The following is a 25,433-nucleotide window of genomic DNA, read 5'->3' as shown; positions in this document are numbered from 1 at the left end:
TTATTCCTAGGTGCCATGTGTCCCTCAAAATAACAGGTCCTAATTCCTGGAACCTATAACTGTTCCCCTATTTGGAAGATGTATCTTTGCAAATGTGATTAAGGCTCTTGAGACAAGGAGATAATCCTAGATTATCCAGATGGATCCTAATGCTATCAGTGTCTTTATATAGAGAGGAAGAGGAAAATTCATGATATAGAGAGGAGATGACAATGTGAAGGTGGAGGCAGAGGTTGGGGTGATGATGTGGCTTCAAACCAAGGAATGCTAGCAGACACCAGAAAACTAGAAAAGGGAGGGAACAGGGCAGCCCTGGTGGCTCCGCGCAGTTTAGCGGGGCCTTCAGCCCGGGGCCTGATCCTGGAGACCCGGGATAGAGTCCCATGTCGGGCTCCCTGCATGGAGCCTGCTTCCCCCTCTGCCTGTGTCTCTGCCTCTCTTTCTCTCTGTGTGTCTCATGAATAAATAAATAAAATCTTAAAAAAAAAAGGGGGGTGGGAGGGAATAGATTCTCTGTAAAGCCTCTGGAGGGAGCACAGCCCGGCTGACCCCTTGATTTCAGACTTGCGATCTCCAGAAGTATGACAGGAGTTTTGTTTCAAGCCACTGAGTTTATGGTAATCTGTGATAGCTATTGTAGAAAGCTAATATACGAGGTATTTGAAATTTTTGACACATTCACATTTATCACTTTAAAAAATTCATTTTCTAATTGTTTAGTGCTAGTATTTCAAAATATAATTGATCTTTACATACTGACTGTATCCAGCAGCTTGCTAAATTCATTATGAATACTGAAGGTTTATAGATTATAATTTATATACAGACGATCATGCTTTCTCCAAAAAACAGATTCGTGTATTTCTTTCCAATCCTTATACATTTTTTCCTTGCCCCTTTTCCTCCATGCAGGGAGCCTGACGTGGGACTCCATTCTGGGTCTCCAGGATCACGCCCTGGGCTGAAGGCAGGCGCTAAACCGCTGAGCCACCGGGGCTGCCCTCCTTGTCTTTTTGTTGCTGGGATGTCCAGTACAATAGTAAAGCATTTCCTTTTATCTTTTGATTTTGTAATGTATCATCTATTCCAAATTTAAACTACAATGGAAATAGTAAAAATAATAATAATAATAATACAGTATAAAAACAGTCAAACAAAACAAACACTGTTCTAAGTAACAAATCCAGAGGCCTTTTCTTAAACCCTTCTCATGATTCTGCATCACTGGCCATTATTTATTAACTTTCTTAAACCTTTCTTCTTCCTTGGCTAGATTCTCTTCCTCTAACTCCTTATAGATATCCCTAAGTATTTTTTTTAGGTTTTTCCTTTTTTTATGCCGTTCTTATTAACTGTTGGGAAATCATCTTAAGGCCTATGATTATTCTTCAGAGCCAGGCCAGCTCCAGGTGTTTTCCTTTTCTTCTGGGGCAAAACAGAAAGAAAAGTCCCCCAATCTCTGAGATTCTTCTCCCAAGAGTGGAATGCATTCTCCCTTGTTTTGTCCTCTTTGTTGTACTCAAAGAAAAGTGTGAATCCTCTTTAAGGGTTTTACTAATAATTAGAAATAAGTTACAGAAGTCCCCAAATCTTCACAATGTTTTAATCCTTGATCTACACACAGAAATTCCTTTCAGTAGAAGAGGCTGGACGGTATGGCAAAGTTGGGGAGTTAGAAAGCATGCTGGCCAGGAGGCCTCAGAGCAAACATTTATTTTTTGTGAATTCACTTAGTTCAGGGTCTGGCCTTTGCATTACAGAGCCAGAGATGCTGAATCACGTTCATTAGGAGCTCGTGTATAAAAACGAAAATATCAATGTATTAATTTGCAATGAAAAATGTATCTGTTATAGGAAATGGCTATTCATCTCATTTGGCCAGGACACTTTCTCACTGTAGAAAAACTGTAGGAGAATTAAAATAATATTCAAAACTGTATTTGCTGAGAGAAGCTAAAGAGTAAGAGGTTTTTACTTGTATGATTTAATGGAATCATATCAAGCTCTGATAGATCAAATTACATCCACGGTCAGAACAAAATAGGTTTTGTACCTGCTCGGAAGACTTTCCCCTTTAAACAGGGATCCTGCCAGATATTTACTTCCCAGGCTTTTTTTTTTTTTTTTTGGCTCAATTCCTGATTGAGACATTCCTGCTTTAGGTTTGTTACTGCTTTCAGTCGAGTCTTGCTTTGGCCAGACAGGCTTATTTTCTGCTTTGATCCATTCTGCATTGACCTGTTAATAGAATTCATACAGGACAATCTTTAAGTGTTTGGAGAGTACCTGACCTACGGACCACAAATACTGCTTTGCATACATCTTGCATACTATATCTTCACCAGAAGTCCTCAATTCTTAACTGCTGAGCCAAAACAAGAAGTACTTAAAAAAAAAAAAAAAAGAAAAGAAAAGAAAGAAAATCATAAATAGCTCCCAATGCCAGGCAGGCTGGCACATAGCAAACACCCTCAAATCTGGTGAACAAAATATGCAGTTCCCTACCCCTTCTGCCTAATGCAATTCGGCAAAGCATTACAGAGCACACAGCCTGCCAGGCTGGAAACCCTGCCAGGCTGCAGCTCGCGCCTCACCTCTGCGCGGGGACCCCGCCCTCCCTACAGCTCGGCTCCAAGCCCTGACCACGGGTCAGCGCGGACTGAGCAAGCACCCCCCGCCTTGGACAAGGCCCCGGTGGTAGTTTAATTTCACCACGGGCAGCACCCACTTCCTAATGAGACAGTCAAAGCGAAAAAGATGGATACAAATAAAGCAAAGGTGAGAAAACGGGAAAGGTGTCTTTTTTTACAATTTTTTTTCATTTTTTTTTTTTTTAATGAAACAACAAACCACCTTTTAGCAAAATACAGCTGCACCGCTCAGCCCTGGAAATCACCTCGGCGGCCTCAGGGCCTCTAGGGGGTCGGGGCCCAGCTCCGGGATCCAGAAACCCAGAGCGCGGCGGCCCCGAGCCCTGCGGGCGCCCCGCTCCGGCCCCGGCTGCTCGGCGGGCACGGCCGCCACACCCGCTCGACGCCGGCCAGGAGCGCGAGACGGAGCAGCCGGGCGGCCGCAGGCTCTCCGCGGGGCAGGGAGGCGGCCGCGACCCGCCGCGACCCGCCGCGACCCGCAGCCCCCGCCCGGACCCCGCGCCTCGGGCCGCGCCGGCCCTTCCCCCGCTGGGCGCGTTCCTTCCGCCCAGAGCGGGCAAAGAGTCCCCGGGCCGCCGAGCTCGCCTGCGCCCGAGCGCCCCCTAGGAAGCCGGCCGGAGCGGCGGCGGCGCCTCCGCGGCGATCGTCGGAGCTCGGCCGGGGTTGCCCGGGCTGCCGGCGAGCGGGGCTTCCCCGCCCCTCCCCCTCCCCCCTGCGCCCCCCCCGCGCGCCCCTCCCCGCCCGGCGGCCGGAACCTCCCTGCGGGGCGGAGTGATACCGGCGGCGGCGTAGAGCGCGGCGCGGCCGACAGGGGCGCCCGGGACCGCGCGGGGCGGGCGGAGGGAGGAGGGGAGGGGAGAGGCGGGGCCGGGGCGGGTTGTTGTGAGGCGACTGCGCTACCGCCGGACCGGGGCGGTTATGGCGGCTCCATATTAACACCCTCCTCCTCCTCCTCCTCCTCCGCCGCCGCCGCCGCCGTCTCCTCCTCCTCCTCCTCCTCCTCCTGCTCCTCTCCCGCCCGCCCGCACTCGTGAGCCATCTCCCCCTTCACCCTGACGCCTGCCGCTTCCCCTCGCCGCTCCCCCTCCCCTCTTCTACCATGCCCGGCATGATGGAGAAAGGGCCCGAGTTACTGGGGAAGAACCGATCGGCCAACGGCAGCGCCAAGAGCCCGGCGGGCGGCGGCGGCGGCGCCTCGTCCACCAACGGCGGGCTGCACTACTCGGAGCCCGAGAGCGGCTGCAGCAGCGACGACGAGCACGGTGGTAGCCTCGAACTCCTCCCCGCCAGCCCGCCTGCCCCCCTCCCTCCTCCCCTCCCCCAGCCCCCTCCCCTCGCCGCGCTCCCGCCCGCCCTCCCCTCGGAGCCCGGGCGCTGCGGTAGCCTCGAACTCCCGGTGCAGTGCAGCAGCACCCCCGCGACCCCCGTCCCTCCGCCCTCCGCCCTCCGCCCTCCTCCAATCCTCCGCCCTCCCTCCGCCCCCCCTGCTCCCCGCCCCCATCCGCTGCCATCTCCCGGAGTGCCCGGAGTTAATATCTTCCCATCCACCCGCCGCTTCTTTCCTCCCTCCAGCAATTTTTATATTTTATTAAGTGTCTCTTCCTTTTTCTTTTTCCCCCCCTCCCTACTCTTTCTTTTTTTCTCTCTCTCTCTCTCTCTCTCTCTTCTCTTTTCTTTTTCTTTCTTTCTTTCTTTCTTTTTTTTTTTTTTTTTTTCTTTTTTGGCATTGCTTTGCAGATGTTGGGATGAGAGTCGGAGCTGAATACCAAGCTCGGATCCCTGAATTTGATCCAGGTAGATATATTTGCTTAAGCAAAAATCCTGTCTCTTCCAACCCACCTCCCCTCCCCACCTCACCCCCCCCTCCACCCCCCACCCCCCTTTCTGGGAATGATTTAGGGTGGAAGGGGTAGAGGGGCGGCCGAGGTGTAGGGGTCCGGGGGTGCGGTTGGGAGGGGATGCGGGGCTGGGATGGGCAGGCATCTGGCGGGGAGGCTGTCAGGCTTGGCAGGGCTGTGACACAGGGCGTGTGGGCAGATGTGTGCATTGCAAGGTTAACATGGTTCCTTTTGGAGGCCACTTGCCCGCCGGTGGCATCGCCTTTCTGCCCCCGGGAGCCCCGGGCGAGGTCGGGGAGGAGCAGAGGGAGGCGGCCCTCGGCGGATTCGGGGGGTCCGAGGCTGGGGAAGGAGCGGCTGCTGGGCCGAGGCTGCAGGAGGGCGTGCGGGCTGCGTGTACGAGAACCCTGCAAATGTCAGTCGCTCAGCACCGACCCCCGGGAGCCGAGGCCCGCGCTCCGCAGGGGCGGCGGATGCCGGGGCTGCTGTCATCGGCCCCAGCCCAGGGCGAGGGCGAGGGCGAGGGCGAGGGCGAGCCCTGCCCTGCCCTGCCCGACCCGCGCGTCCGCGGGGTTTTCTTTTCTCTTTCTTTTGAGCTAGGTGGTGTGGCCCTGGCCGCGACAGCTCTGCGGAGTGTAGGAGCCGCGGAGAGAAAGGGATGGGGGAAGGGGGTGGGGAGAAGCCAGAGGCACACCTCGCCCTGCAGCCAGCCCTAGGAAGTCCGACCACAGGACAGTGGCTGCAGCTGCCAAGGAGACATTTTCTCCCCGAGCAGCCAGGTTCCAGCGTCCTCTGCCAACCCAGCTTGCGGGCTCCCTGTCTACTTTTCTCCAAACAGGCTCCCTGGCGGTCACGGGATTTCAGCCTGGACGGGGATTGGGCGAGAGTTCCGCATATGGAGGCGCCCTTGCAGGAGCCTCCCGGAGTGGAGCGTGCTTCCTTCTCCCCACCCCAGACCCTTCTCCAGTTCAGGCTTTGCACGGACTTTGGAGGAGCTCTTTTTTTTTTTTTTTTTCCTTTTTTCCTTTTTCCTTTTTCCTCTTCTCTCCCCCTCCTTCCTCCTTACAGTTGGTCAGTTTTTCTGCCCCTTGCCAACTCATGTAATAACATTGTATCGTACTTTTGAATTCTGTATTAGTTATTGATAGGGCTTCCTTGTTTTTTTTTTTTTTTTTTTTGGCGGGGAGGGATAGCTTCTTTCCTTCATTATGGGGTATAGATGGATATCATCATTCATCCCCTGCCCATTAAGGCACTGCAAAAATAAAAGGGGGGGGGTTAGGTGGCAGCCCCTCCTGTCCCAAGGGGGAGGGTAAAATAATGAGTGTTAAAGGATCGTCCGTGCAGCCTGTTTTCAGTAGGTAAAAGCAATGGTGAGGGTGCTCACTAGATGTGGGTTGCCTTCTAAAGGACATAGCTGTTAATACATTTTATTCAAAAGCTATCCAGTGTCTGTACTGCTGGTGGCCTTCAAATAATTTTAAATGATCTATGAGACTAATTTTGTTGGAGTAGCTAGTAGGGGAGTAACACTCTTCACATTATCGTGCTGCTTCGGGAATTAACTTGACATTTGACATACTTTGACTTGAGATAGACTGAATTCAGTTCCTAGCTCTTCTTTTATTTTTGTGCTCTGAACCAAGTTCGCGGCCTCCCCTGATCCTTAATTTCCTTAGCTGTGAAATGGAAATAAAAAATGCTTCATGGAATTCTTGTCAGGAATACATGACTGGGCATATGGCAGTTATTCAGCAAAGGTTAAATTTCCTGATTAGAAGGAATGATCCTGCATACATTTTTACCTTTCTGATTTGGGATACTCTGCTTTTTTTGGTAAATGATAAATTGATTTACAAATTATAATCCAATAGCCAGAGCTATTTCCTAAGTTAATAAACATTTATCTTTATGCTCCATTAGGTAGGTTTATATTTCATAGACAAGTATGCACAGGTTGATTAGGAGGTCTTGTGTCTAAAAAACCAGACTTTTTGCTGGAACAAATATATGGCCTTAGTCTAGATCACTTTTTTGGTTTTGGTTTGGTTTGGGTTTTTTGGTTTTCATTTCATGATAGACTAAGTACTGGAATAAATTTCAAAATTTGAAAAATAATCATTAAAAATGCAGACCACTTCCGGTAGTTTTACATGGCCACTATTTGGGTTATCCAGTTACTTGATCATCATTTTTAAATTATTATTTTAAGCCTAAACAGAATATTTGTAGGAAAAAAAATCACTGAAAAAAAAGTCATATTTTCAATATTTTTACTCATAATTGATACTCTTCATCAGGTTAAGGGTATATGTCACATTTTAAAAATTCATCTATAAATTTTTTGCTTAATAGTATGCAGAATACTGAACCCAAGGACACAACTAAAACCAGTTATCACTTAAGCCTAGGGCTTTTCTGTGGCCATTGTAAGCAAATCTTGTCAAGCATTTGTAGATTATCAGTTGTTAACACGCTTTTAAAAGGTAGATATTGAACCTCTATGCCTTTCAATATAGTGCCACTGGTCTATTTTATTCTAAGTGTTGTGCTGTTGTGTGAAGTTTCTACTTCACATTAATCCAGTATAACTTGGTGAAAAATTAAACATATTTTCCTTAGAAAAGATAAAAGGAAATGAGATTTATTTTTATTTTTATTTTTTTTTAAATTTTATTTATTTATGATAGTCATACAGAGAGAAAGAGAGAGAGGCAGAGACACAGGCAGAGGGAGAAGCAGGCTCCATGCGCCGGGAGCCCGATGTGGGATTCGATCCCGGGTCTCCAGGATCGCGCCCTGGGCCAAAGGCAGGCGCCAAACCGCTGCGCCACCCAGGGATCCCCATGAAATGAGATTTATTAATTAATGATACAAATTAAGAAATAATCAGTTCCTCTCTCTCCTTTTCTCTTTGTCATACCATTCTCTTTAGTCTCATAAACCATTCAGTCTACCTTCATGGAGATTATTTACCTATAACCAAGTTATTTGGAAGAAAAATTCCTTAGATACCAAGATTATTATGATCAAAATATAAGAAAATTAAAGAGGATGTGTGTGTGTGTGTGTGTGTGTGTGTAGGATATTTTTATTGGAGGAGTTGATGGTGATGATAGAAAATACAGAATGACATACTAAAATGAGTATTTTAGAAAATGTGAGAAGAATTGTGATTTAAATTAGAATTACTGAATAAAAGTTTAAGAACAGTGTATGTTAACATCATTGCTAAGAACGCCTCTATAAAAATTTACTAACTGGATTTGATTATTTTCTTAGGTGCCTTTTTTTTTTTCAGATTTTTTGCTTCCCAACTTTTATTTATTGCCTCCTGACTGTATATCAAGGAGGAGCAGTTTCCTGTGGAGATTAAGAGTTTCACCTCTTCCCATATGCCTTTTAGCTAATGTGGCATAGTGACCTTGATGAACTACCTGATGTATCCGTGCCTTTGTTTTCTCATTTGTGAGAGGGAGATGCTAACTGTATCATAAGATTTGGTGAAAAATAATGTCTATAAAGCAATGGTCTTCAAAATGTTTTGTGTATCCATAAAAGAATTTTCAAAAAAATATTTTCTCGCATATTTCTGACATCTATCACTTGTTGCTGTGTTTAAATAGTTGAAAAATATAATCTCCAGTTTATTGAAAATATTAACATTTTGAAATATAGCCATTATATCCTTATTTTAAATGCATTCAGTTAAATACAAATACTAGGGTAATATGATAGTATCTGTTTTATAAAAAGTCTAAATAGGCAGATAGTCTGAAAGTTAACATTTTTCCTTTTTATTTTTGAAATCATTCCATGCATTCCGCCCCCCCCCCACAGACTTTTGTAGTTTTGTGCTTGAAAGTACTTTATTGATCACTTATTCAATTTCTCTATCACTGTATTATGTATTCTTGTGAACATAAGGTTCTAAGTGTTAAGTCTCTTCTGGTTTGAGTTATTACAATTAATGTATAATTGATTGAAATTCTAATAGCGGTGCCTTGAGTAAAGGAGAGCCTTGCTGACACTCTTTGTTTGGCACTGTGGAGGTCTTAAAATTTTGTGCAATGTACTCTGTCAAATGTGGGATGAGGTGAGAAAGATGCCTTTTTTGGGGGGTGGTGGTGAGAGAAGGACATTTGTAAAGAAGATCAGAAGTAGAATGAGCATATTGCTTAGAATGTGGTGAGTTTGCAGGCAGATTGTCTTGGGAAAGAGCACATAGGGAAGCTAAAGTTCTGAAAATTGATTTCTATAAAACTTACTTATGCTTATGTATCCCCTGAAAAGTCGTTTACTTATCCCAGTTTGAAGGTAGTGAATTAAATATGTGAGAACCTAGTTCATAAATAGAATTTTTAAAAATGTTTTGTGTGTCTTAATATACTCAGTACTTAAATTCTTTATGTAAGATATTCATCCCATGATTTCCATCAAAATCCTTATTCTAAATGTCTTAAATCTAAGAAGAAATAGATTTTTATTTTTGTCCTTATTTTGAAATTTGCTATTGGAGTAAAATCCTAGCTTATCAAAATTATACTTTTGTTTTTTAGTTGTTGGTTTTCCCCCAGTTAGTCTCATAAATGAACTTTACCATCTGCAGTTAAGAATATCTAAAAGATTTCAAAAGGATTAAACTTTTAAGTGTTTCATGCTTTTAAAAATTGTTTAATTTGTTTTCAGAACTGTCATGCTACTATGTACTCTTTTAAAATGATAGTAGCTTGCTATCTAGGTTTTGGTTTGTTTTTTAACCTATTTAGAAGATAGAATTTTTTTAAAAAGATTTTATTTATTCATGAGAGACACAGAGGGAGAGGCAGAGACATAGGCAGAGGGAGAAGCATGCTCCCTGTTGGGAGCCTGATGCAGGACTCGATTCCAGGACCCTAGGATCACCAACTCAGCCAAAGGCAGATGCTCAACCACTGAGCCCAGTCCAGAAGATAGGATATTTCTGAGACTTGTTATTTTGTTGGTGAAGCTAGCTTGATTTTCAGTGTTACTTCTGTGTATCAGATAGTTTTGAGATACAGTGTTAAATATTGTTACACATAAAAGCAAAATAAACATTGAGATTCTGCCCTTTAAATATTTTTCTTCAGCTTTTATAATGGAAAGGATAAGACTTCATTGGATGCAAAGCATCCTAAGAGGTACATTGTTTTTAATAATACAAGGTACTTTCTCTTACTTTATAGGAAAGGAGTCAGATCTGAGTTGTTAGAAAAACAAAAAGTCATTTTAGCTATCTAGTCTCATTTTCAAGGGGTTGATGAAAGAAGGCATCAGCTGTTTGTGTTAGAGACCCATGAGGTTTTATTCATTTGTGTTATTATTTGATAAAGTGACAAGCTTTTCAGAATAAAGATAACTGCTTTCACTGAGCATATACTAGCAAAAATAATGTCTTAGGTAATGCTTACTCTATGCCAGGTACTCTGCATACATTCATATAATTTTTTGATTCTGTGAAGTAGGTACTCTCATCCCTTTTTAAAAAATATTTATTTTAGAGCACAAAAAGCAGGAAGGGATAAAGGAGCAGAGAAAATCCTCAAGCAGACTCCCCACTGAGTGGGAAGCCAGACAGGGGGGCTGGGGGAGGGAGGAGCTCAATCCCAGGACCCTGAGATTGTGATCTGAGCTGAAATCCATAGTCAGCCGCTTAACTGACTGAGCCACCCAGGCACCCCCTCATCTGTGTTTTTAAATAACTAAACTGAGGCACAGACCACATAGGTCAATTTCCTTAAGATGACAAAGCTAGGAAATCGCAGAGTTTGGATTCAGACTTAGAGTCTGGCTCTGTAATGGTTACACTCTTAACCATTATATTAAAATATCTCATTTCCTGTGAACATCAGTCATCTCTTGGGCCTAGTTGACACATACATGATTGAAAATGGTGGAGTTTAGTTCAAGATTAGCAAAAGAACATTGTGAAATGTCTAATTAGGCATTCTCTGCTACCAGACGTGATTACTCTCCCTGTTACCCCACCCCCACCCCCATATTAGAAGAGCTGTTAGTCCTCACAGCTTGGGTGTCAGTTTTTATCAGATGAGTCCCTTAATTATAGTCCTAAGAATTTTTTGGGAAATTTAACTGTTATTCTTCATGGGGAAAAATACAAAAAAATAGTTCATGCCTGTCTAAGAAGAGACATTTTGTAAAGGTATTTTAATTAAGATTTTCTGTAATGCAGAAATCAGATGCAGGAAATATGTTTAAATATTAAGCATGATAGGCTCTTAAGACTTGAGAGTTAATGGAAACCTTTCTTTGTTGCATTCCTCATTCTATTAAGTAGGATTTAAATTATCTTATTGTTATAATCCATCGTGAAAAAGAATTAGTCCATGTTGAAGCATTGAAGTTTAGAATACTCACTAGAAATAGCAGTAGATAAAGACTTCTGACCAACTTGGATAGCTTGTCTATTTTATTTCCATTGAGTGGCAGCCAATTTTGCTTTTGTGTTTGTATTTTATGTGATTAGAAATTTAATATATATCTTATTTTTGAAGTTTTTTAAGAACTTGACATTTGTTTTCATTGAATATTAAATTTTTTTAAAGATTTTATTTATTCATGAGGGAAACGGAGAGAGAGAGAGAGAAACAGAGAGAGAGAGAGATGGGCAGAGACACAGGCAGAGGGAGAAGCAGAAGCAGGCTCCATGCAGGAAGCCTGACATGGGACTCGTCCCCAGGTCCCCAGGTCCCCAGGATCACACCCTGGGCTGAAGGCTGCGCTAAACCTCTGAGCCACCCCGGCCGCCCTGAATATTAATTTTAGATAATGTACTTCTAATTTGCATTTTCTTAAATTCTCAGCTTTTATTTTTGTCCTCTTTTGTTAAAGTTACAAAAAATGTAGTAGGTCTTGCTGTTAGATTCATTTTGTTATTACGGTTTTTGTGATACTTTGGTATTGTTTTCTCATTTCTCCATCCTTAATTTTTCTTTATAAGTAAAACCTACAAGTTTTACACAATTTTAGCTTCATATTTTCACTAAAAATATATCGTTCTGTAACTATAATTTGTTTGAATATGCAGTAGTAAAGTGTAATGATTCTCTAAAAATTAAAAACGACTGAACTATATTAAAATTTTGCTGGATAGATAACTTCTAGATTGGGATTACACTAGTAGTTCCTTTACCCCTGGAAGTGAATGTTCTTAATTCCAAATATCTTATAACATTATGAATGATTACAGTTTAAACTCAGAATTCTGATAATATGTGAATAATTTTGGAATTCTTGCCATTAGTTGGTGGTAGCTATCAATACCTCATAAAAGTCAATTATGACATATTCATAGATAAGTCTTAAAGTAGGTGGCAACAATGCTTCATTTCTTGATAATTTTAATTAACTTGAATGCACCTAGGAATTAGAAAGAATCCAGAAAAAGACCACCAAGTAATTAAAAGACAGAACCCACAGGCATGTATTTGGCACTGAGGTAGCTGTGTCAGGCTTTCACTCATTCTGTCCTTAATGCAGTTTTAATAGAGCTTGATTTTTCTGACTTTTTAGTCAGAAAACATTAGAAATAAGCAACACTAATGTAATGGTATGCTTCTACATTTTAGGTAGACTCAGATTACATCAAGAAGAAACAGCATTATTGACTTTTACATTTTTTTACTTTGTTTTCCTCTTACACAGAGCATAGTTTTTAAAACTGTAATAAATGAGATTAATGCTAAGAAGGAATAACCTACAGACTCACAAGGAGTAAGATTAAATCCATAAAACAGATACAATTATTTTTAAATGATGATAATCTTGGCCCATTTAGATATGAGACAAAACAAATAATACCTGAACTATTTTCTAGTTTTAAAAGAACTTTTAATGACTCCTAAATAATGTTTAGAAGGTTAAACCAGGTTCATTACCTGTCAAGTAGAGCTATACAACGTACTTAAGAAAATTATTCTTTTAAATTTAAAGGGGGTTAACTTCAGTGTTTGTGAAATTTTCTTCAATTCTGTAAATGAAATATTTAGTATATTTAATGTAAATCTGTTTTCCTTCTCTGTGTTTTCCTGACTTTCTTTGTCCTCTTGCAGATACTGTACTAAAATAGAAAGAAAGCTTGCTTTGTTTATACTTATTTTAAATGTACATAAAATCCATAATATTTAAAGCAATGATTTTTTTTTTTCTCCAGGTGCTACAAAGTACACAGATAAAGACAATGGAGGAATGCTTGTGTGGTCTCCGTATCACAGTATCCCAGATGCCAAATGTAAGTTTTCTGAAATTGAATATTTGTGTCAGTAGGGATCTATCAGCCAATTCAAAATGCAACTTATATTTGTTTTGGGTTGCTTAGATTCTCATAAGAAAACAGTTTGTCTTTGTTTTGTTTTGTTTTTTTTGATGGAGGTTGTTATATTAGAATGTTTTTCCTTTTGAAAGATAGTGGGTTGATCATTCCAATTTGTGTCAGGCCCAGGAAGACTGAAAATACCTAGGATCTGATGGCATTGCTGCTTAAATCCTCAAGCAGGGGAGGGAGTTACTATGTAGACATCTGCACAGGCTTTTCCTCAGTATATGGAGCTGTAAAGAAATGCCTTCAAACTTCAAAGAGCCCACTATCATTACCATTTTAAAGAGGAAAGGGGAAAGAACTGACTTCAGCAGCCATCAATCAGGTCATCTTTGAGCTCTCCATTTCTGGACGGAGACCTTCTGGATCATTGACCATGCACTTCTTGAATCATGGTGTGGCTTTAGACTTCAATGTGATGTAGCGGACCTGATCCTTTGCGGCACATCAGATATAGGAAACGTGCAGGTAACAAAACTAAGATTCCCACCCCTCCATTCAGTTATCATTGAATTTGTTAAAACAGACAAACAAAACCACTGCACAGCTATTCTTGCAGCTGTAAAATAAGCTTGTCTTTTAAAAATATTTACTAAAATCTTAAAGATGTCCCATGACGGTTTATTTAGTTCCATGAAAATTAATGATGTCCTATATATAATGTGCATAGTAAGTCTAAGCATATTTATTGATGCAATAAGAGAACTAAAAATTGACAATTGACTATTATGCTGCATACCTGATAATTCTTCCTATTTGAGAGTTTTGGAATACCAGCAAAAGGTCTAGCTGGTAATCTAGAATTACATGCCCTTGAGGCATTCTTAACAAAAAACACAAAATTGTACATTTGGCCTGGGACTGTATACTGAGAAACCTGAAGGAGATTATCGGGTTTCTCTGGTTCAGTTCTCATTACAAGCAAAGGTTTTCATTCATAAACTGAGCATCAGGGTATCACTGGCTTTTGCTCTCCTAGCACTGCTTTGTACAGTGGTGCATTTAACAAAGTAGAAAACAAAATTCAGAAAGCCATCATATCCTGATTGTGCGGTGTCCATGTAGAATATCCTAGACCAAAGATCTCAGGTAGTGGTTTTCAACCTTGGCTGTACATTGGAATCATGTGGGGGAACTTTTAAAAAAACTGTGCTGATGTCTGGTCTCTATCTCTAACCAATTAAATCAGAATCTTTAGGGGTGGAGTCTGGACTGACTTTATTTTAATTAATTTATTTTTAAAGATTTTATTTTTAAATAAATAAAGTCGGTTAAACATCTGATTCTGTGCCCTCCTTGGGGCTCAAACTCTTGACTCCAAGATCAAGAGTTGCACTCTCTTCCAGTGGAGCTAGCCAGGTGCCCCAGACTTACTTTTTAAAAGATCTCCCACTGATTTTACTACATAGCCAAGATTGGAAACCACAGGTTGACTGGTATTGTTTAGCCTTCTATTTATAGGACTGTAGGACATTTTTGTTAAGCAGCATATATTTAGACCTGTCTTGTGCTTAAGTGCTGTGTGTTTAAGCTGTAAACAAAATGTAATGTTTGGATTTTCTGCAAATGTTTACAGTCTTAGGGAACTATAATAACATCCATAAAAAATAGTTATTCTAGCAACATTATTGTTATAATAGCATTTTTTATATATTCAATTATCTTAAATTGATTAATAATAATAGCAGATTCCTATAAAGTACCTAAAATGTGCCAAGTGCTATTCCAAACACTTGATATATATATTAGCTCCTTTAATCCTAGGAAGAAGGTACTGTTTTTAGAGTGAGGAAATTAAGGTACAAAAAGGTCATGTTAATTGTGTATGGTCAAACTAGCAATAAGGCTGAGAATCAAGCCCTGGTAGACTAGTGGGATCAGAATTCTTAACCACTGCTTCTCCAAATATGCTCAAAGAGAATTTTATATATCATATATACACACATACATACACTTAAAGAAGGCTCAAACAGGAGTATGACTACATGTATTTCACATAAACCAGGCCTGCTGACTGAAATGGTAGACATCTTAGCAGTGAGGCCTTAGAACACCTAGTACCTTTATCATTGAAGCTGTGCTTATCCAAATAATTCTATTGACTTGATTACATATGTAGAATGAATGAAAATGGAATATTTAGACACCTTCTGTATAGCTGCAGGAAGAGCTTAAGAAAATTTAGGGCTACCAAAGCATACTTAAACATGTTGTTATTACATATAGCTGGCAAAACTATAGACAAACCATCCTTTGTACAGCAGTCAGAAGTGGGAAGGCAAAGGCTTTGAGCCAACTCTTAGTATGAGATGGGCTCTGAAACAACTAAGTCTCTTCAAATAAAGATTGCAACAAAAAAATGAAGAAATTGTCTAATATTTTACACTGTAATTAGGTTCTATTGGCTACATACAGATTGATCTATTTTGTATACAAAAATAATTAACATCATTGAATTTAATAAGTATATGCTATGTAATCTTAGAGATTAATCATCCTAAGTAAAATTTTAAATCAGGGAAGCTTCTGATCCTATTCATTGAAGTAAAAGTCTTTTTTTGTAACATTTCATGAAAAGTTTTCCCTGGGAAAGGCCTGGAATATAATGTTTTTATTCTGCTTTGTTTAAAAAAACATAGACTTGAGCACACAAAGTAAATAAGAATAATTAATTATATAACATTGTTTCATTGCAGTGGATGAATATATTGCAATTGCAAAGGAGAAACATGGCTACAATGTGGAACAGGTATGTAGAGAAACATTTTATTTTATTTTATTTTATTCCCCCCCTAAACATTTTAATATTAAAGCTTGCCCCTCCCTATTTACCAAATCCAAAGAACATTTCTTGGTTGTTTCTATTCTAAGAAAGTGCAGTTCAACCAATTTTATAGATACCACAAAAGCAGAATCTGACCTTTCAAAATTATGGATTTTGCTTTTATAAACATTGTTCATCTCAAGGGCTTGAACATTTCTCTCAATACCTCTGTTTCTTACTCTGCTTTGACTTATAAAAGTATCTGAAAGCCTTCAGGATTACTCTGACAAATGCTTACCAAACAAGGGAATTTTTTTTTTTTTTTTTTTTTTTTTGAGTACAGGTAATTCTTTGTGATCTTTTAATAGGAAATGAAAGACCTAGAAGTTAAACTTTTTATTTAAGGAATATTTAAGTCTTTCAATTTTGAATGAAATAATTTAGAAAGGGCTTTTTAAAAATTTAATTTTTTAAATTTATTTTTTTGAGGGGCTTTTTTTTAGTAACTTTGAAAGATCTAAATAGGACATATGGTTCATTATCCCTTGTAATGAGGGAATGAAGAACATAAAAAAATGAAAATGAAATAGAGAATCTTAAATCTGTTTTCAACTAATGATTAGATCAATTTTTATCAGAATTAGTAGGAAAATAAGTGAATTATCTGTATCTGCATTATTAAGAAATAGCTATAGTCGGTAACATGGTTAAATAATACAAAGCCATATCTATGAAACTGAGATGCTTATCTAAAATATCTAACTTTTTTTGTGAATTTTGAAGCCTTTAATTCCTGACTTTCTGTTTAATATTTGTTTGAGACATTAATCCCTTGAAATGTGACTGCACATATGTTCATTTTCATGCTCATTTTACAGGAGTATTATTAAAGTATAGAACTTAATTTTAAAATGCATTTTTAAAAGTGAAATGTGATTTTTAGTATCTGGTAGTAAAGACTACCTTCTACGACTTAACAATAGAAGGGAAAGTTGTGGAATGGCTTTCCTGTGGTTTGGTAATACAGTCATTGAAGTTATTAATATGCCTCATGATAATTTTTTGTGTGCACTCTGATAATAAAGAACTTTGAGGGATGTCTGGGTGGCTCAGTGGTTGAGCCTCTGTCTTTGGCTCTGGTTGGGTTCCTGGGGTCGAGTCCTGCTTCGGTCTCCCCATAGGGAGTCTGCTTCTCCCTCTGCTTATGTCTCTGCCTCTTTCTGTGTGTCACTCATGAATAAATAAATAAAATCTTAAAGAAAAAAACTTTGAAAAAATATATGTGGTAAATATTATTAAGGTTGCAGTTGAGGTATTCCTTGGAACTGTTCAGCCCATGGTATGTACTTCTAAAAGGTTAAAACTTAAATAGTTCTCTACTGTGTTTCAACTGAGCATTCTGGTTTGGTGCTTTGATTGATAGTTTCATTCAAATATTTACTGGATATTTTTTCTTTTAGCATGTTTTTCTCTACACACTGACAAATGAGTAATTGTGGGTCAGTCTTGATATGAGTCTACAAACCTGCTTTAGTAATTATAGTCACTCTCCTCAGCTCACTTTTTCCTAGATTATGCAGCAAATGTGCTATATAAGAACATTCACTGTTCTGAGGCCCTGATGTAAAAGAAATAAATAAATGAGGTCTACTACCTGGGCATCCCTGATTAAAAGCCCTAAACTGTGAGTGTATTTTCAGTTGAAGTCATAGGCTTAAGATTTTAACCTAATTTGTGTTTAACTCTCTTAAGTGTGATGGAACATAAGTCCATTAAAACCAAAGGGGAATGATTTCTCTTCAAAGGCACTTGGCATGTTGTTCTGGCATAAACATAACATTGAGAAGTCCCTTGCTGATCTCCCTAATTTCACTCCCTTTCCGGATGAGTGGACAGTGGAAGATAAAGTCCTGTTTGAACAAGCCTTTAGTTTTCATGGGAAGAGCTTTCACAGGATTCAGCAAATGGTATGGTAATTTTGGTTTTACTGTAATTCATACCTGAAAGATATGCTGTTATTAAACACATACAAGGAAGTTTTCAGTCTAATTTAATTTGTTAAAATATTTGATGTTTAAAATACCTATATATTTGCATATATCCTATTTTTGATAACTACTGCATGACAGTTATGAGCTGTTTCATTGTAATAGATTATGTTTCATTATGACTTAAGTATATATGTATTAAATGTGTTCTAGGAAAACAAAGCAAAATTTTAATTTTATTTTTAAACGTTTCATTTTTAATAGGATTTTATTTTTTAATTTATATTCCTTTGGATATGAAAATCAATTTTTAAAAACTCTGTACAGAGGCACTGTTGCTTTTAAGGAGAAACAGTCTATTTCTAGTTTTTAAATTTTTAGCATTGTGTCAAAAGAATAAACCTGAGAAGTTGCTGTATTAGAATCTTTTAACCTCAATGGATGAAAATTAGATTATGTTTGCAAATATTTCTAAGTGTTCTCGGTAATTGAAGAGAGCCTTTTTGATTGGGAGTATATGTCCTTGTTTGCTAGCATGACAAATCAGTGCATGATGATTAGTCATTTTAATACCCAGAGACTTTATTTGGTAGCTAAAGTCTGATTGTATTATTTATCATCTTAAAACCTGGATTTAAGACAAAATGTTTTAAAAAATTCATTGTCAAAAATTGAATAGCTTTTCTTGAAAACATGATGCTAAGTGACAAAAAGCCAGACATAAAAGGTCACATACTGTATGATCCCATTTATATGAAATGTCCAGAATAGACAAATCCATAGAGATAGAAAGTAGATTACTTGTTGCCAGAGGATGGAGTAAGGGAAGACCAGGTGATGACTACTAATATTTCGTTTTGAAGTTATGAAAATGTCTGGAATTAAATAGTGATGGTTGCATAATTTAGTGAATATGCTAGAAACTACTGAATTGTACACTTTGGTGAATTTTCTGGTATGTAAATTATGTATCAATTTTAAAATTCTAATTTATAGAGGTAGGAAGAAAAGAGTAACTCTTGAAAAATAAGTATCTAATGCTACTTGTACTAGGGACATCTGGGTGCTTGTTACCATGTTTGTGACATTCTTCTCTCCCCTTCTCCTCTCAGAACAAATAGGAATATTCATTTGGAAATGTCAGTGACATAGGTGTGGTGGGTTACTATGCCTGTAACAGTACTTTTTAATTCTATAATTCATCAAAATGTACCCATGAAAAATTTTTTCATCTATGCCTTTAAGTATCAAAGAATAATATCAGAAATATTATTCTTCTATTAATCAAAGTTTACGAATTAAACTTGCTGATATTAACATGACTCCTTTTTTTCAAGCTTCCAGATAAGACAATTGCTAGCCTTGTAAAATATTACTATTCCTGGAAAAAAACTCGATCCAGGACCAGCTTGATGGATCGCCAGGCTCGTAAACTAGCCAATAGACATAATCAGGGTGACAGGTAAGTTGGATGCCTTCATATAGTTATATTGTTAGAGACACTGTATTGGATTGCTTACATTTCCTAAGGCAAAAAAATTATCACAAGACATTGTACATACTTCTTACCCTTACATTCATGTTTTGGCTCTGACAGGAAGAGTTGAGTGATCAGAAATCGTACTAGTAAGGACTTTCTTTAAATCTTTAACAGTTAATCATAGCCAGCAAACACTGCAATTGAGTTACATTTGAGTTGTGTTTAATTGTACTTGCAAGTGCTTCCTTTTAGTATTGATATATTCAATACATATATTTAGAATACATTAAGGAATAGATTCTCTAGAACATGCTCTTTCCATAATTGCCTGAGTATAATTACCTGAATAACTGAAGTCCATATTATCGTAGCTGTATCTTTCTGGTGGTATAAAATCATTTTGCTTCCTGGTGTTTGTCTTTATTCTCACAACTGGAGAAATGAAATAATAAGTACTATATCAAATTAATATATGTGTTCTCTTTCTCAAATGATACTGTTTCTAAATATCTTCCCTACTGGGTCTCTATTTTTTAAGTAGACATGTTTGCTAACACGAGTCTATATGCCCAAAAAGATACTTGTTTCTAAATGCTACAGAAATCTAAATTATAGAAGGTCATCTTCCCAAGGACAGCTCTTATTTAGTGAAATTATTAGCAAAGTATATTGCAATTTGATAAGAGCCGTGGAATAGAATAAAAAGAAGAGAATTAAGTTTACTAATCTTTGTTTCTTCCCAGTGATGATGATGTGGAAGAAACACACCCAATGGATGGAAATGATAGTGATTATGATCCAAAAAAAGAAGCCAAGAAAGAGGTAATGATGATCATTAGAGTGCTTATAATTGTTCTACAAATCCATGCCAAAAAGAATGAATCGTACTTCATGTTAAGAAAGATGTTTTTATATAATGGTGTAGGAAGAAGTAAATTTCAATGTTAGAGGTTTTTTGGGAAAAAAGTAATATCTAGAACTCCCAGTTAACCAGTAGTTGGAATAATTGGGTTATCTCCTCTATTCAGAAGTATAAAAGCCCTGCCACAATCTCTAGTCTTTAATCCAGAGAAAAGAAATAAAACCACCCTCAGATGATATAGTAGGAGTTATAGTGTAGTATAAATTTAAGTTTTCTGGTTTTGTTACCCAATTTTTCTTAAAAACACTTATTCCATATTTTAGCAAATTAGAAATTACAGATCTTCCTCAACTTACGATCAGGTTACATCTCAATAAACTCATTGTTAACCGAAAATATTGTGTCAGAAACTCAATATGCCTGATCTAGCAAATGTCATCACTTAGCCTCATCTGCCTTAAACGTACTCATTAGCCTACCGTTGGGCAAAATCATCTAACACAGAACTTGTTTTATAATCAAGTGCTGAATATTTCATGTAATTGAACACTGTACTGAAAGTGAAACACAGAATGTTGTAAATGTATACAATGGTTGTCAGTGTACCCGTTGTTCTCGTGATCCCATGGCTGACTGGGAGCTACAGCTCACTTTCACTGCCCAGCATCATGAGAGAGCATTGTATCGCATATTGCCAGCTCGGAAAAGAAAACTCGAAGTATGATTTCTGTTCAGTGCCTGCCTGTGGCTTTCACACCATCGTAAAGTTGAAAAATTGTAACTGGGGACATCATAAGTTGGGGATGATATATAGTAGCAATACACTGACAGCAGTTAAAATAAAAAGCCATTCCTCAAAATGATGATAATGATGACTTAGAATCACTAGGAAAAGCCTAAATTGATATACATACTCATTAACAAAGGCAACTAATTACATAATTGTAAAAAATAGACCAAATATTGAAGGGTAAAGGCTTTTGAGTATAAACAGGTGTGGAATCTGAAGATCAGGTTGGGACACAGAATGTGACTACTGACCCCCATTCCTCAGTGCCATTGGCCCATTCTGGCCCTTGTCATGATCTTAACTCTTTCATCAATGACATTTTAAGGATCCTACTCCTACCTCAATTTGTTATTTTACTGATTTTCTTATTACTGCTGAATGTTCTTAAATTACTTGATTCCTTCGTCCCTTCCCCCCCCCCCCCCCAATCTATCTTGTTCCCTGAGCTATAGACAAAGTGATTCACTACTTAAATTGTTCTTTTCCCAGGTTCTCTAACTTCCCATTTCCCTATCCTGCTATACCTTCCCTGACCCTGTAGGCCCACAGTGCTGGGTCCATTGCTTGCTATTCTTGGTCTAAGAGGCGCAGCAAGAGAAAATGGCACAATCATGTAAATTGCTGCTACTTAGAAAAAATGGTGTCAGATCTCAGTGTAGTCCTTACGCCTCCCAGTGTTTAACCTCTAAGCCTCAGTGTTTTCCCTTGGTAAAATGAAAATAATAGGATTGTTTGGGAATCAAAGAGGTAATATGTATAGAAGCACTTCTTACAGTACCCAGTATGTAGTAAATCTTGATTAAACAGTACTGTTGTTTTATTCATTATTTGAGCAAGTATTTTGAACATGCATCCCTTTCTGCACATCACCTACCATCTCTTCACTCCTTCTGGAAACTTGGCAGGTAACTTCACAGAAAATACCTTCTAACATCTGTGCTATTCTACTACCCTTTCCATCTGAGTGTGTTTCTACTTAGAACATTAGAATTACTGTCTTTTGCCCCCTGGGCTATACACTTCTTGAAATTGGGGAGTGAGTTACAATGTACATCTTTTATCTCCTGGCACTTTGTGTAGTACTCATTGTCTACTTGCTTGCCAATATTCGATACGATCAGACTTTTAAAAATGTTATAAATCTATTAATATGAAATGGTACTCAGGAACATTTAACGGAATGAAGTCTGCCTGAATGCCTCTCTCACAGTAACAAAGATCCCTTCCCTTGTTTGATCCTGTCTATCCCCTCATGTCGCGTCTAGGTCTTGTCCCATCATCTATCCCTCTCTACTCCTTATTTTTGACCTTTTCATTGCAGCCCAAATTGTGCTCACGTCTTCTGTGTAGAAGCATAATTGGCTCTTTACCAGTCTGGAAAGAAATCTACCCCCTTCCTACTACTTCACTCTTGACTTGGCTTTATCAGCCTCTTGTTTTCACTTTACCGAAACTGCTGACAGAGGTCAATAGTGACCTACTGCCACAGCCAGTGATTGATTGTTTATTGTATGCTGCTTGTGCTTTCTGTATCATCTCAAGTTACTGGCCCCTCCCTTCTTCCTGAAAATCTCTTCTTTGACTTTGTAACACAATTCTGTGATTTTTTTTTCACTCCAGTGGCCTAGTTTATTTTTCAGATTTATTTAAATTCTAGTTAATTGATATATAGTACAATATTAGTTTCAGGTGATTCTGTGATGGTTGTCTACTTTTTTAACTGCTATGTCTCAATTTTAGTGACTTTTTTTTAAGATTTTATTTATTTATTCATGAGAGACACAGAGAGAGAGAGAGAAAGAGAGAGAGAGAGAGAGAGAGAGAGGCAGAGACACAGGCAGAGGGAGAAGTAGGCTCCACACAGGGAGCCTGATGTGGGATCCCAGGTCTCCAGGATCACGCCTTAGGCTGAAGGCAGGCGCTGAACCGCAGAGCCACCCAGGCTGCCCAACTTTTTTCTTAATTATTATTTTATACTATACTATTCTATACTTTCTCGATTCTGTTTATTTTGTCATTGTTTTTAATTTTCTCTCTCAACTATAAATTTTGTCATTTATGTTCTGTGCAACTGCCTTATTTTTAGGATTTCATCTCTTCTCTGAATTATTGGAATTTTCTGTCTCCCCTTCTGGCCTTCAGACTCCACACCACCCCTTCCAGTCTGTTCTTTAACCCTGTTGCCAAAGCAATCTTCTTAAGACCAAATTTACTGCTTGCAACCCTCCCATGGCTTTGTCTGTAGGATAAGGATAAAACACAAAGCTCTCTAGTGAAGCATTCCCCACCCCACCCCACATATTTCAAATTACTAACAGTGTTTTAGATAAGTCTTTTAGTTCCTGGCCTTTGTCCTGTGGTTATGTGGTTCTTTTTTTCTGGTATTCTCTTTCTTTTCAAATCTGCCTAGGAAATTTCCTCAAAGCTCTGTAAGATGTAACTTCTTCATGAGATCTCTCCTGTGCTTTATCTTGAATTGACCGCCACCTTATTTTTCTTTAAATCTATTGCAATGCTCATTGAGGTGAGCGGTACTCATTTACTTAGAGTCTCCTCCCTTCTGCCTGCCTGTCCGTTTGTGGTAAGCTCTTGAAGAGCAGGAATCCTGTCTACCTGCAAAAACGGAAGCAAAGCAAGCATTCAGTCAGATGTATTTTATTTAGTAAATGAGAATACACATCATAAACATGTTATTTACTGTACAAATGAAAGACATTAGGGATTTGAATCTAGTTATCTAGAGAACCTATGTATGTGTAATACTGTTCTGTCCAACTATGTGAGTTGATACATATGCATTTGGTCTTTTGTTTGCCTGTAATCTTATGCTATTAGCATGAGGAAAGTCTGTTAAAAAATGTTAGAAGGAATCCTCCAGGTGGTGGTCTAGGGCAGGCACTGTATGTCCGCAGCTACATTCATTCCTCTGCTCTTTTGCAAATGATAGGGACACAGGCAGAAATGATGCTGTGTTATTATTGCCTTTAACACAGATTTGCATACCTGCTTCTGCACATTATTGACTCATTATGTAGAAGGTTTTTTATGAACTTTTAAAAATTGTTAATTATGTATTATCATAGAGTATGTAGAGTTTAAAGAAGAATAAAACAACCAGCTTCTCTTATCTCTGAGCTTAAGAAACAGAAGGGCTGTGTGTATGTTTCCTTAATTGTACCCTTCTCTCCAGAGAGAACCTCTGTCCTGAAAAGGGAACCCTGTCCTGAACTGTATCAATTTTTTTTATAGTTTTATCACATATGTATGTGTTTCTGACCAACTGTCATTGAGTTTTGTCCATTTCAAACTTTATTTAAATGGAATCCTATTGTATGTTTTTCAGCTACCTGCATTTTGTTGTTGCTGTTGTCTAACGTGTTTCTTGCAGTTCATTTTCATCGCTGTATTACAGTATTCTATTGTATGCATATGCCACAACCATTTCTAATCAATGGACATCATTTCCAGTTTTTTATTATTGTGCACAATACTGATAAAAATATACTCTGAGTACACCTATATATGAATTCCTTTGGAATAATGCTTCTCAGGTTTAGTAGGTTTAGTATTGCCCCCATAAGAGGCATTTAGAAATTAAGGAGGGGGTCTTTTCATTATTACATGATTGTAGGGCACCACTGGCATATGGTGGGAAAGGTAGACCAACTCTCCTGAAATGTATGGCAAAAGATTTGTTCCACCAAAATGGAACAGTGACTTATTGAGTAAATAATGCACTGGGAGTGTTTGGAATGGAATTACTATAGGGTTATAACTATGTTCACCTTTGCCATTACCTGGTAAAGTTGACCCTTAACACAGATTTGAACTGCTTACGTGCAGATATTTTCAGTAAGTACAGTACTGCATAGTTATTTTCTTTTCCTTAAGATTTTCTTCATAACATTTTCTTTTTTTTTTTTTTTTTTTTTTTAATTTATTTATGATAGTCACAGAGAGAGAGAGAGAGAGAGAGAGGCAGAGACACAGGCAGAGGGAGAAGCAGGCTCCATGCACCGGGAGCCTGACGTGGGATTCGATCCCGGGTCTCCAGGATCGCGCCCTGGGCCAAAGGCAGGCGCCAAACCGCTGCGCCACCCAGGGATCCCTTTTTTTTTTTTTTTTTTTTTACATTTTCTTTATTGTAGCTAAGTTTATTATAAGAATACAGTATGTATTATATACAGGCTACAAAAAATGTGCTGATATGTGTTGTCAGTAAGGTGTCTGGTAACAGTAGGCTTTTAGTAATAATTAAGTTTCTGAGGAATGAAAAGTTATAAACAGATTTTTGATTGCAGGGAAAGTCAATGCCTCCATCCCCTGCATTGTTCAAGGGTCAGTTGTACTTCTGTTGGGCCATGAGAGTAGTTATTATCTACTTCTTTTTAATACTTGATATAATCGCTTTTTTTAAAAATCAGACTTTTAATAGATTACAAATTTGGTAATATGAAATGGTACTATCGTTTTCTCAATTTCATTAGATTCTGTTTATTGTCTATTGTGTCTTTTAAAAAAATGCTATTTGTATTTGTTTGCTTGTTTTTTACCTCCTTTCTTATAGGATTGTTTTTTGTCTTAAAGACAGAATGTATAAAAGTTTTTTCTCTTATTGAATTCTTTATGCATTCTGGATACTAATCCCTTAGTTAAATGTGTTGCAATATCTTTTAGCAGTTTGTGGTTTATCTTTTTACT

General features: G+C 38.7%; 1 protein-coding gene and 1 long non-coding RNA gene across 5 annotated transcripts in view; one reads left to right on the top strand and one right to left on the bottom strand.

Moving 5' to 3' along the window:
- Positions 1-633: 633 nt before the first annotated feature.
- Positions 634-3,338, bottom strand: LOC121497051. The gene is made up of 3 exons (XR_005989392.1): positions 2,854-3,338; positions 2,054-2,238; positions 634-1,097 (listed from the first exon to the last, which is right to left on the bottom strand). It is a non-coding gene; the product is annotated as an uncharacterized LOC121497051 (long non-coding RNA).
- A 139-nt stretch (positions 3,339-3,477) lies between these two features.
- RCOR3 (REST corepressor 3) overlaps positions 3,478-25,433 on the top strand; it is a 53,987-nt gene continuing 32,031 nt past the window's right edge. The window contains exons 1-7 of one of the 4 annotated variants that reach the window (XM_041759470.1): positions 3,478-3,913; positions 4,389-4,445; positions 12,684-12,761; positions 15,545-15,597; positions 17,418-17,579; positions 18,938-19,062; positions 19,824-19,902. In XM_041759470.1, the coding sequence (XP_041615404.1) occupies positions 3,751-3,913; positions 4,389-4,445; positions 12,684-12,761; positions 15,545-15,597; positions 17,418-17,579; positions 18,938-19,062; positions 19,824-19,902 (717 nt within the window). In that variant the 5' untranslated portion in view covers positions 3,478-3,750. Of the gene's footprint in view, positions 3,917-4,388; positions 4,446-12,683; positions 12,762-12,965; positions 13,317-15,544; positions 15,598-17,417; positions 17,580-18,937; positions 19,063-19,823; positions 19,903-25,433 lie in introns of those variants that run through there. The other 3 variants (XM_041759453.1, XM_041759462.1, XM_041759475.1) reach the window with 3 other exon arrangements.

Source organism: Vulpes lagopus, chromosome 1, assembly GCF_018345385.1.
Source record: "Vulpes lagopus strain Blue_001 chromosome 1, ASM1834538v1, whole genome shotgun sequence".
NCBI classification, from domain to species: Eukaryota; Metazoa; Chordata; class Mammalia; order Carnivora; family Canidae; genus Vulpes; species Vulpes lagopus.
The sequence above is the reverse complement of the archived record's forward strand: the minus strand, read 5'-3'. Positions and strand labels throughout refer to the sequence as shown.